The sequence below is a fragment of the Apiospora phragmitis genome (genome assembly GCF_038363925.1).
Source record: "Apiospora phragmitis strain CBS 135458 chromosome Unknown utg000006l:1.0-5683423.0:1.0-5690449.0, whole genome shotgun sequence".
Classification (NCBI taxonomy): Eukaryota; Fungi; Ascomycota; class Sordariomycetes; order Amphisphaeriales; family Apiosporaceae; genus Apiospora; species Apiospora phragmitis.
In genome coordinates this window covers 5,195,390-5,207,186 of record NW_027117404.1, presented here as the reverse complement: position 1 = coordinate 5,207,186, position 11,797 = coordinate 5,195,390, and the positions used below count along the sequence as shown (strand labels likewise).

At 52.1% G+C, this 11,797-nt stretch overlaps 5 protein-coding genes across 5 annotated transcripts; 3 read left to right on the top strand and 2 right to left on the bottom strand.

Annotated features, from left to right (window-relative positions):
- Positions 1–460: 460 nt before the first annotated feature.
- On the top strand, positions 461–1,254 carry PG994_006814 (uncharacterized protein; the record flags this gene model as incomplete). The annotated part of the gene is made up of 2 exons (XM_066858223.1): positions 461–530; positions 599–1,254. 2 exons carry the CDS (start codon positions 461–463, stop codon positions 1,252–1,254), a joined length of 726 nt encoding a protein of 241 aa, XP_066717492.1.
- Positions 1,255–2,680: 1,426 nt separating this feature from the next.
- Positions 2,681–3,554, top strand: PG994_006813 (uncharacterized protein; the record flags this gene model as incomplete). The annotated part of the gene is made up of 3 exons (XM_066858222.1): positions 2,681–2,780; positions 2,850–3,154; positions 3,222–3,554. 3 exons carry the CDS (start codon positions 2,681–2,683, stop codon positions 3,552–3,554), a joined length of 738 nt encoding a protein of 245 aa, XP_066717491.1.
- Positions 3,555–4,571: 1,017 nt separating this feature from the next.
- Positions 4,572–6,249, top strand: PG994_006812 (heterokaryon incompatibility protein-domain-containing protein; the record flags this gene model as incomplete). The annotated part of the gene is made up of 3 exons (XM_066858221.1): positions 4,572–4,782; positions 4,930–5,133; positions 5,339–6,249. 3 exons carry the CDS (start codon positions 4,572–4,574, stop codon positions 6,247–6,249), a joined length of 1,326 nt encoding a protein of 441 aa, XP_066717490.1.
- A 1,161-nt stretch (positions 6,250–7,410) lies between these two features.
- Positions 7,411–8,620, bottom strand: PG994_006811 (uncharacterized protein; the record flags this gene model as incomplete). Its single annotated transcript, XM_066858220.1, has 3 exons — positions 7,411–7,637; positions 7,754–8,308; positions 8,380–8,620. The coding sequence occupies 3 exons, from the start codon at positions 8,618–8,620 to the stop codon at positions 7,411–7,413; spliced, it is 1,023 nt and encodes a 340-aa protein (XP_066717489.1).
- A 1,573-nt stretch (positions 8,621–10,193) lies between these two features.
- PG994_006810 (uncharacterized protein) lies at positions 10,194–11,471 on the bottom strand (the record flags this gene model as incomplete). The annotated part of the gene is made up of 3 exons (XM_066858219.1): positions 10,194–10,508; positions 10,566–11,319; positions 11,389–11,471. The coding sequence occupies 3 exons, from the start codon at positions 11,469–11,471 to the stop codon at positions 10,194–10,196; spliced, it is 1,152 nt and encodes a 383-aa protein (XP_066717488.1).
- Between the last annotated feature and the right edge of the window lie 326 nt (positions 11,472–11,797).

The window sequence follows — 11,797 nt, the reverse complement described above, 5'->3', positions numbered from 1 at the left end:
ATAATTACTTATAACGTAATTCGAGATTCTTTTCTTATAATTTACCGGCTTTAAATTTAAACGTATAAAGTCGTGTAATTAATATTATAACTTATAATAATTTATTTTAAAGATTAATCGTTAATAACGTTTTAAATTATATATTATAACTATAACTCATTTATTATTATAATTAATATTAAAAAAAATACGCTTATAACTAACTTATATATACGCGGTTTAATATATAGTATTAGTTAAAAGCTAACTAAAAATAGCTGTTACGCCGATCAGGTGTTACGCCGTTAAGGGCGTTGACTTACCGAAATAACAAACCAAGCATCATTATCTAAAAGCAAAAAAACCCAAGATCACCTTTCCCGGCCCAGATAGCTCTCAACGGAACTATTCTATCTTACCACCAGTGTGAGTTTTCAGCTTTCCTCCAATTTGAGCTAATAACGATATTATGACATCCGTCATGAGCTGTCAGGTCAACAACACCAAGCCCTCGGGCAACTCCGCCAACCACGATACCACCAAACAACAAGGTAAGCCTTCCCCCGCCCCAATGCTTCATCACCCTAGTGGAGCCGCTGCAAGTGCCAGCTGGTCAAAGAGTTCCGCTTCGACTGCGGCCACACCGAGTTCCCGCGCGCCGGCGCGAACCCGTACTGCCTCCTAAACGGCGACCGCGTCGAGAGGTCCTTGCGCTACCTCGTTCACGTCAAGTACCGGGCCATCGGCGGGCCCCTGCGGCACGACCCGGAGACCCTGTTCCGGCTGGCGGCCAGGCACCTGAAGGCTTATGTGCACGCCTGCGATGATAGGCTGGGTGCGGTCTACAACGAGGCGTTCAAGTTGCAGCAGGCAAAGAACCGCGAGGTTGGGAAGAAGAAGCAGCGGCAGAATGCGGTCAGGAAACAGCTACTCGAGGTCGAGAACCAGGCTGTCAAGAACAAGAAAGAGGAAAAGAAGCCATGCCCGCCGAAGAAGGTCGAGTACAAGCGTACCAACGACCAAGGTAAGCTGCTCTATTCTGCGGCGGTCGGGGTTAAGTGTCCGCAGGAGACCAAGCCCAAGCTGGAGGTCCCTGCTCCGCAGTGCGAGCCGGAGTGTGAGCCGGAGTGTGATCCGGAGTGCGGCCCAGAGCCTGCGCCGGAAGCGCCCCGGGAACCAGAGTATTCCCCACTGCCCATGCTCTCTTCACTCAGGATATCTTGGTTGAAACGAAGCAGTTTGGAAGCTGGGCTGATGAGTGTGAAGAAGAGCTAGACTGGTAAAGTTAAGTGGACGCTAAGGCATGTCCCGCCTTCTATAGGTAAAGGGGGTTAGAGAGACATCGAAAGTGCTCTGGCCTTGGATACGATGCATGGCGTTTCTTGTTTCTTGTTTCATATAAAAGTAAAAGTATAAATAAAAATGTTGCTGAGTTTATTAAGTTATTTGCATAGAGGACTGGTTCATGCTTCCAATATGCCTATTCTCATGGTTTCCATGATACCACTTCCTGTATGTTTAGCTGAAGTTAGTCACACGAGCCGTGTTTTCATAACTCAAAGCTGGCGATTGGTATACAATGCGTCCCGTGAGACAATTTCTTTAAGATAGTTGGAGAATCCTAAAACTGACCTACTTGCTTATTCCGTCGCATCTCAGGCACGCAATGGAGGCAAGGAATATGGACGCGAACGCCGAGGCCTAGAGCAGCATATGGTGGACTGAGCCTCTAGTCTTTCGCTATCTCGGCCCCGAAGACAACTTGGATAAAGGAGTCGTCTACATGACCTCCACAGTATCGCCACCACATCGGAAGAGGGGAATGCGAGCAAGCAAATCCAGCTCCCTCCACCCCTTGCCTGCGCCTACGTGCGTACGGGTCCGCTTAGCTTACCTATCCATGATTTATCGCAAGTCGAAGATGAGCGCTGCTGCTGTATAGTGCATTGTCCGGCTGATGCAACGTTCTTCAAGATTAGCATCGAGCGCCAGACGAGCTTGGAGGAACTCGATGAGTCTTCGCGTCCCCGTTACCATTCAACCACATGGAACCAACTCACCAGACAACCGAACCCGACTTTTATTTAGATAACGCCTCTTTCGATCGGTTAGTTCTCCGCATCTTGCAGGGATGGCGTTCCTGTGTATTACAAGCCCCTGCTCAGGAGTAGCACAGGCGCATAGGAAATCGGTGGGGATCTGAAATCGGTGCTATTGCATTCCATAGTTAATCAAACTGGTGAGGTCATTCGTGTGATTGGGCGCTTTTCCAGCCTTACATGGTCAGCTGTCCTCGGACTGCGCATGCCCATCTGGCAAGCAAGGGTGGGAGATCTAACCCCTTGCACGATGGTTCTGCTGCGCAGGGATGCATACTAGAGGGACGTGGTGCGTATTCCATTGACAACCACTCCGTCGTCCTAACCAGTACCCCTCGAAATTGACATGAGAGATATCTCTGGTCTGGCCCCGTGTCTTGGCTCTCGGCCGTTGGAGAAAACACACACACATATATATATGGCGATGAATCAGCTGAGCCAGCTCTGAAACCACCATGGTTCTGATATCCGAGCTAAAACCGTGAACTGAAGCGGCCACGATGCGCGTACCCTCATTCCTTTGCTTAACAGCCACAAATACTCATTTTTACCGTTCAGCTCTACGGTTCCTTCATATAAGATCTTCCAAGCCCATCATACTAATGGTGCACGGCGCGTGGCATTTGCTATGCATGTATGACTCGCTGAAGCAGGAACTCAACGCGCTTGGCTACAAATTTCTATGCCCGGAGCTGAAGACCGGTAAGCAATTACCAACTTACAATGTCTAATTATCTAGAGGTCTCTTGTTCTAACGAGTATTACTTGAAGTCGGGGCGGACAAGCACGGCGTTACCTGGGAAGCGGACAGAGAGATGATACTCAGTCTCGTCGAACCGCTCTTCCGCCGAGGCAAAGAGATTATCACCTTGGGTCACTCCTACGGCGGCATACCAGCGTGTGCTGCTACCGAGGGCAACGGCGTCCAAGACCGAGCTGCGGCTGGCAAGAAAGGGGGTTTCCGACGCATCGTCTATCTGGCCGGCTTTGCCATTCCGCAGCGCGGCATGTCTCTGCTGCAGGCCTTCGGCGGCGAATGGGCTCCATGGCACAGCGCCGCTGTCCCAAACACTAAGGTGTGACAGTTTTGTTTTTGAAGCAACAGAGGCACCCACCGGGGCTAACAAGGACTATCCGTGACAGAATCAGCTCATTAGCGTCAACGAAAAGGCGAAAGGGGCTCTCTTCAATGATCTCCCTGAGCCCGAGCGCGACGAATGGTTGGAGAAGCTCGTGCCGCACTCGCAGGACGCCATGGAGACGCCCGTGGACTTCGTCGTCGCGGATATCACCATCCCCAAGACTTACGTCATCTGCGAGATGGACCAGGCTCTACCCGTTTGCCTACAGGAAAAGCTGGTCGAGGCCGTGCCCGGGTTCGGGACGGAGAGAATACATGCTGGCCACAGCCCGTTCCTAGGCAGGCCAAAGAAATGCGCCGGCTTGATCGCCCAGATTGCCGAGGAGTCCGACTGAGCAGCTAAGTAGTGGTGGAGAATAACTAAATTTACAAGTAAGGAGACGTGAACTCTAGCTCTCCCTGTCCGAATCTGCAAGTAAAGCTCTTTAGATTATATCAAAGCCATGTCGGATCTCCGCTACTGGTGAGTGGCCGATGTTCATCTCATGGTGCTGGTCGTTTTTTCTGCAAGAGCATAGCACAGTACGACACAAATTGAGTCTCTGCAAATTCGGAGTCATCAAACAGAGAGGGCGCAGCAGAATCTCAGGTTGGGCAATTAATTTCACTCACCAATTCGATTGGCGGAGCGGATGCTCCTACTGGACTGACGTGGCAGGCGGCAGATACGATGAGCGCTCTGCAGCTTGATAAGCTCGCATGGATTTGCTGTCCGTGGAGATTAATTGGTCGCCCGCATTCCCTGTTGTCCCTTTACATATGCCGAACTCCCTTGATAGTCAGAGGGGATATGCCACATAAGTAGTCACGTCGGTCGTGGGGGTAACACCCCTCCCGCACGCGGACTGCCTGCGTCATGTTGCCGCCGATCGCCTTCTGGATCCAGTGGCGTTGTCAGCAGAGACAGCACTGTCAGTTGGAGAAAACGGGATACGCAGCCGAGGACGAATTGACCAGATGGATTCATCGGTCGTTGTGTGTCCTTTATGTCTGCTTTCTTGGCATCGATTCCAAGGTAAAAGATAATGCCATAAGCTGCTTGCGAAATTCGGCTGAGAAATCCGGCTGAAGTCCAAAATTAGCTTCAGCAGGCTGGCGCAAAGAAACGTAGCCTAAGGGAGAATAAAGAAAACGCCAAGAGAGCAATAGGGGGTGCAGGCTTCAACGCGACTGGTATGCGCACGCGTTGGGCACCTTCGGGGTAATCAGGTAACATTGATAGATGCGATCACTCCTTGCTTTTATATAAGATAGGACCTCTGGGTTATGCGAATAAACTGGTCAACCCCACTGGCTGCATCATCGCTATTATTCTATCCTTCAAGGTATTGGAATGCGAAGAATGCTTCACGATGAATACCCAACCAACAATTTCTCATGGCCTCAGCCCTCAAGAGCTCGAAGTCTGGTATGAACAATGTTGCGGTATTAGGAATGGTTTGTTTGGAACCCAAGTAGCCCTCGAAACCGTCGATTCCGATATACTTGACCATAACATGATTGGAAGAGAAGTCCAAAACTTCGAAGTGGATGTGGCCCAGGGGTTCTGCGCACCATGCCGAGGTACATTGGATAACTGGCCGACCACATTTGGTCGGCATGATCAGGATACTACTCTCCGTCGTTGGCATTCAGTTGAGCTCGAGGCAGCTACCAGGGCAGGATGCCGCTTCTGTGGGTTAGTATGGTTGCGAATCATTAACTTCTAAGGCTTCCTCGATACTCTCCGCAAGATCGAAATGAGGCTTCGAATTTTGGGCAAGACGGAGACGTATTCTCTGGTGATCAGTAACCCCAATAATGGCGACTCTCAACTCTTGTACCCGAGCTTAACAAACGATGCTGCGCTTGACGAATTCGATCCGGTTAGGAGAGATATTGTGGCGTATACTGAGATCAGCAAAGTTAAGCCGGGTAAGCTATACGGTATTCACCAAATCCAGCAGATTCAACCGTACCTCCTCTGACCTGACGACGACAGAAAAGCCACAGCCTGAGCTCAACAACGACATCGATATAATAAAGATGTGGTTGTTCTAATGTTCTGGTGAACAATACCATGACCTATGCCGTGGCATGGCAACGCACGAGCTACCAACGCGACTATTGTCGATTCGAGATAACAGCGTCAAGTTGGGCATGTCATCAGATCTACATGAAAAGCCTCGACATGCCACTTTGAGCTATTGCTGGGGCTCTCGGCCATTTGCGAAACTCACGTCGAAGAACTACGAAGCCTTTGTTAACGATATACCACTCGAGAGCCTACCTGAAACCATGAGGGTTGCTATCGACTATATCAGGAGGCTGGGGCTGGAGTACATCTGGATTGATGCACTCTGCATCATCCAGAGGTTGGAGGGCCAGGAAGATACCCCGGTCTGGTTTAACGAAGCAGGTCGCATGTCATCCACCTACGGAGGCAGCCACATCAACCTGGCCGTCTCATCCTCCGCCAGCGTCTACGACAGCTTCCCCTATCCGAAGAATTTATACAGCTGTGGGTTCCGGGTGCAAGTTCAGACCCAAGACAAGGCCTCCCAACTGCAGGACTTTTGTGCCCCAGATACCGTGGAAGCAATGTGTTATGGAGCTCACCTTGCTACCAGAGGCTGGGCATTTCAGGAGAAGCTGCTGGCACCGCGTACAGTCCATTTTGGGGACCGAGGCATCTTCTGGGAATGCAGATCCACCGTCGCTACTCAGACATACCCACATGGACTCTTGGACAAACATCTCTCGGGGGATCTCCTGGTAAAGGATGCGCTATTAGACAAAGACCAGGGATGGAAAACAATCACGGAGCGCTATTCCAAAACCAACCTGACGTATGACTCCGACAAGTTGCCTGCCTTGGCTGGGGTCGCCGCACGCAAGCAAGAAGCCACAGGCGATCAATACTTAGCAGGCCTCTGGCGCAACCTGCTTACCACCAATGGCCTTCTTTGGAAGCGGGCAGGTGAACACCCAGCGAAAAGACCAGAGTGGCGGGCGGGTACCGACCTGGTCTTGGGCATCCATGGATGGTGAAATCGAAGTGGCAGACACGGATTTTCTATTGGGGGAAAGCGCAATCAGAATCATTGACGCCTGGACTGAAACACACGGCCCGGACCCTTACGGTGCCGTGACGGGCGGCGAGCTCACGATTGGATGTGCTGGATTGGTGCACACCTACCTACGGCAGGATAGAGAGCTCACGTTTGGATTCACGATTGCTGGATTGGTGCCCGCCCACCCACGGCAGGATGGAGAGTGGTACCCGAGGGGTGATTTCAATTTCAGCAGCTACGAGACAGTGGATTGTCTCGACGACGTCGTGCTACTGGAGGATGGCTCTGCGAGCGTGTTTGTTGTTTGTACTCCCCGTACTTTTGGACTCTGAGTCTGTGCGGAACCGGCCGGAGGGAATCATGCTCCAACCATGCGGTGATAAGAAAGGGCATTTTCGCCGAGTTGGGTCATACTTTTTAACAAAATCTGTACCCACATTTGCGCAGTTACACAGCTTCTCGAAAGCATGGGAAGACACAAGCGCATGGACTGCGGAAGCTCATTGCAGTAAGGTAGACAATCGCTACCCTGAGACACCATATGTTATCACGATTGAATAGAGGAAGTCATTCTTTCAATTTGAATACCAGTCGAACCTTTATTACTGCCCGTCAGACAAAATCGATACTATGTACTAATCTAATACATACCTTGCCGATGTTGTCCATCAAGCCCTATCTCGAGCACGCGGCGGATTAGTGGAACCAGGTTGTTCTTGTTTCACTAGGTCAAAGACGGGTCAAACAAACAACGCCATTAATCGCCTAACAACAAAGAGCTACTTGCACGTAGCATTTCCGTCTTTATCGTCATAATCATATCGGCTTGTGGCGAAAAGAGAAGGGCATAATATGGTGAATCTGGGAGCCGAAGAGAATAATCACGACTTGCCAACCTTTCCCAAGGTCTAGCGGTTTTGCCGAGTTTGTCAATAATAGACTCCGGTCTATAAGTTTATTTATATAAATGCTGTACCAGGCACGTAAGCACAGCTTTTTCTATATACATTGTCGTAGCATACTATATATACTATATACTTGAAGTAGATACAGCCTCGAGATCCAGCTCTTCGCTACCTCCTCCAACCTCGTTTCTCCGAGGCATCTGGCACACCAGGCGAACCACCCCCCTTTCTTTCTAGTAGGTGTAACAGAGTCGCGAAGCCTGGGTGGACATGGTCTCCTTGACCTTGACATCCGGCACCAGGCCGAGGTAGGGCATGACATCCTCGAGCGTGGCCTCGCCGGAGTTCTTGCCCTGCGTCTTGGGGCCGCCGAACTCGGTCGTGCGCTTCTCGGGGTTCTCCTGCTGCCACTGGGTCCAGAGGCGGTCGACCTGGCCGTGGTGAAGGAAGAAGATGGGGTCTAATCGGGTTAGGCCGTTATACTCGTTAGCTCTCACACACACATAATACTTGTCTAGAAACCCCTGTCTTTACACCACCACCACCACCACCGGCGGAAGGAAGGAAGAAACGTACCGTTAGGCGAAGTGGCAGGCGACATATCGCCGCCGACGGCCGAGTGGATGGCGCCGTGCGGCCCGCCCTCGAGACTGTAGCGGAAGTCGGCGTAGTTGTCGAGCGCCGCGACCTTGTCGACGAAGGCCTTGGTGTAGGAGTCGGCCAGCATGTCGCCCGGGAAGGCGATGCCGCTGTTGAAGTTGCGGGCGAGGCAGTGCGGCTGGTACCCGCTCATCGTGTAGGCGACCTGGGAGCCCTTGAGCGGCCCGTCGACGAGGCACTTCTTGGCGCTGCTCTCCTTCATCGGGTCGATGGCCGGGTCGCCGTTGCCGCCGAAGCCGGTCTCGGGGTCCCAGACGGGCGCCTTGGTGACGTCGTCGGTGTCTAGGGTCCAGTCCCAGTAGCTGCAGTATTGTAGTCGGATCAGCCACACCGAACAGAGAAACCCAAAAGAGGTAAAAGGGGTGGGTGGATGCTTACGCCATAGGGCCCTTATAGCCACAGTCGCGGAGGGAGTCTTCGTAGACTTGACAAAGAGTCTGTGCCAGGGAAGGAACATGGCCACCGTGTGGACTATTGAGTGTTGGTCGGTGTTAGTCAATGCAGCTCAACCGGGCGTAGTTAGAAACAGGTTGATAACGTACTGGTCTTGTCCAGGTGCGTGTGGACGTAGGGGAAATCGTCGTAGCGCGTGGTGTTGAGGCCCATGCCGGAGGGCTTGGTCTTGAGACACAGGACGGCGTCGACGTACTGCTTCTGGACCTCGGTGCTCAGGGTTCGCCATTCGGCTCGCTTGACGGGGTTGGTGCAGCTAGTGTCGGCCTGGCGAGGAATGGTGGCGGCGGCACCGAGGCCGGCTGAGAGAAGGAGGGAGGAGAAGCGCATTGTTGCAATTGGTTGGTGTTGGAAGAGAAAATATTGTTTCAGTTGGACGGGGGGGGGAAAAGACTGTTGCAGTTGGAAGAGAAAAGACCGTCGGAGTTGGTTGTGCCAAGCTAGAACAGGCTCATTGATGGTGATGGCACACGACAGGATATTATACTCATCTATACCTCGCTGACTTATTTTTGGCATTCTGTCTCTGGGGCAGTGCGGTATGCCCTTGGCATATCGCATGGGTGCGCAGTATCCTAGCCGGGCCTTTCATTTCAATGTTTGTAAGGGCGATTCTCCTCTAGAAGAAGTAACGTTCTTCGCTGTTACTGGCTCATAGCAGCTCATCATGCCATATGCGGTTTGAACTGTGCGTTGTACGGGCGATTGGTCGAACCAAGATTCTGCTCCTCTCTTCGTTCAATCTCGAATGGACCGATGTGATCTCCTGGCTGATGATCCCGGCAGAGGTGTTACCTAATGCTATACTATAGACGTCCATAACTCCGTACTAGTGCAGGGACAGCACCAACCAGTCTCCGCTTAAACGTCCCTAGCGTTCCCCCTATGCACCAAGTGTCATGCCATTCCGTCGGCACTGCCAGACAACAGGGGCGGCTGTGATACAATCGGACGAGCAGCCGAGCCAGGCAAAGCGCTGGCCCTACCAACGTTTGCCATTGGTGACAACTTGTGAGAAACCATAGGCCAGCAATATGTCCGTACGTGATGGATTGTTGTGACAGCGTTGAAGTGTTGTAAGAGGCCTCTTCCCCCGACCTTCGACACTACTAGTACCTTAGTACTATCCATACGACGCAGTACATCCGTCCGGAGAAAGAACTAAGTCTACGAAAAATCGACCCGAGGCTTGTCGACAAACGGGCCGAGTAACCGAGCCCTCTTACATAGACACCTTATCCTAAAATAGGCTTGTGTGGGTCATCTCCGGCAATACGAGGTGGAGAGCCCATCTGGAATAGGGTTACTGCCTCGGAACAATTATTCCGAGATAGGCGGCCAGGGGTTGCGCCTCGCCGCTAGCGATGACCAGCAACGGCAGAGGGCCTATCACCGGTCACCTTATTTGCTTAGAGCCTCAATTGTAGAGATGGCAGAGGCAAAGCTCCCTGTCATAGCCCACTAACCAAAGCTAAGGTTTGTTCGTGGATACAGCTGCTCTCCCCGCTTACTCTGTGAGGCTGCACCTCCGCGACGGGTCTGAATTCACCGCTTCGCAGTTCAGCAATAGCACGACTCTTCGCTTGAAGGCCCTCAGTGTTTCATGTATGTGGTCGGGGGCGGGGGGTCGTGCCATGGACGACGATGGCGGCCCCTCGACTGGAAACAGGCTCGCGTTATTGTGGCCTATATGATAATGCCACATGCTTGAAGTAGTCACAGGCCGATTGGAGAGGACGGCCCTCGCCCAAGAGCACTTGGATGAGATCGAGATGATTAAGGATTAACAGGTCGCCGGCGCCCGTTGTGAAGCTGTATATTATATTACCACTTTGCCATGGATGTCTCAATATTACACGTTCTCCGTCGCCCAGACGAAGAGGCAATGGGTGGAAAGCAGCTTCTAGTCGGCGAGATCCAACCTCGAAGACGGTCTGTACGAATAATTCTGTGCGTGATGTAGATGGATATCCTCGTCCGGGGCCTTCTGTTGCCGCATAGTGTAGGTCCTGAGCCCCTTGTCGAAGTTGGCCATGCACACGATGGCCATGACGATGGTGCAGATCATCATGGCGAGAGTAATAGCGGCGAATGCGATCAGCAGGTAGTTGGTCGTGTTGTACAGGTCCGAGTTGAAGTCTATCGAGTTGTACCGGATAGCGTTGTACAGGACCGACAGCTTGTAGCTCAGGTAGGCCGCAGCACCCGTATAGGCAGCCTGTCGAGGTTTTAGTCCGAGCAGCGAAGAAGGGGGTGTCGCCGGCGGGGAACTTACGATGATGGCTATGGAGCCCGGCTTGTTCTCTTGCATGGCGCAGTAGATCGCCAGGCACATCACGGCAAAGGCAACGAAGATGCCGGCGATAGTGAGCCCAAACTCGGGATCCTTATGGTTAGCCATGATCGTGACAATTTGGACAAGGAAGCCCAGAAGGAAAAAGAAGTCAAACTTGATCAAGGCCATGTAGATCTGCAATGAATGCCACCACGTTAGGATATCTCGTGCTAGGTTTTGCAGGGTACGCAGCAAAAATGATAGAAGAGGGAGGGGGCCTGAAGGACTGACCTCAAAGTTGAGCAGCCGCCGCTTCATGTACAAGTCGGCATGGATGACCTTGTACACGACCCAGGCGAATTCGAAGTGCAGCTTGTAGGTGAGGAAGGCCAGAGCTGCCGTCGCGACCACTTGCACCACGATGACGGCTATCAGCGCGACGCTTATGCGCTCCCACGTGTGGTACTCGGGCGGCAGGATGGGCTTCACGCCCATGACGAGAGACTCGGTGAGCAGGATCAGGGCCTTCTTGACGTGCTGCGGCTGGACCGCGGTGTAGAGCAGCAGGAGGAAGTTGTAGATGCAGAGCCCCACCAGCTGGATCATGCTGTTCAAGCGCAGCGCATCGTAAACCATGACGAGCTCGTACACATAGGCAAAAATGAAGAGCGAAAAGTACATGGGCACCGTGTGGCCAGAGGCGATCTGATAGGCGGCCGGGTCGAGGCCACCCTCGACCGTCGCGAAGACATAGCTGCACCGTATTGTCAGTATTACCTATTCCATGTTGCTGGGGGAGGGGGATGGCCTAGATGGGACTAACTCTTCGATACCCAGGGCCAATAGGGCTTGTATAAAAGCGACGGCTAAGAATAGACGCGTCCAGGTGGTATTGGGAAAGTACATGCCGCAGCACTGCGGACGGAAAGTGGTGGTGTGTATGGGTAAGGTGAGCGAATGGGCGAGTACTCTCTTTCTATTGGTAGGCTCGCTTCAATGAATGGGTTTAACTACAATACAGCAAACAAGGGACGGGAATGAGGAGATGGAAAAGGGGTATGTGAAGGCGGAGAATCATTGAGAAAGGCAGAACCTCCATGGAAAATCTAAGATTTCTTTGCGCCCGTCTCTAGCCCCTGCATTGGTCCCTGCATTGAATGCTATTTTTGTTTTGCTGCTTTTTCTTTCTTTTCCTCCCTCCCGCTTAACCTAGGCCAGTTTAACGGGAACCA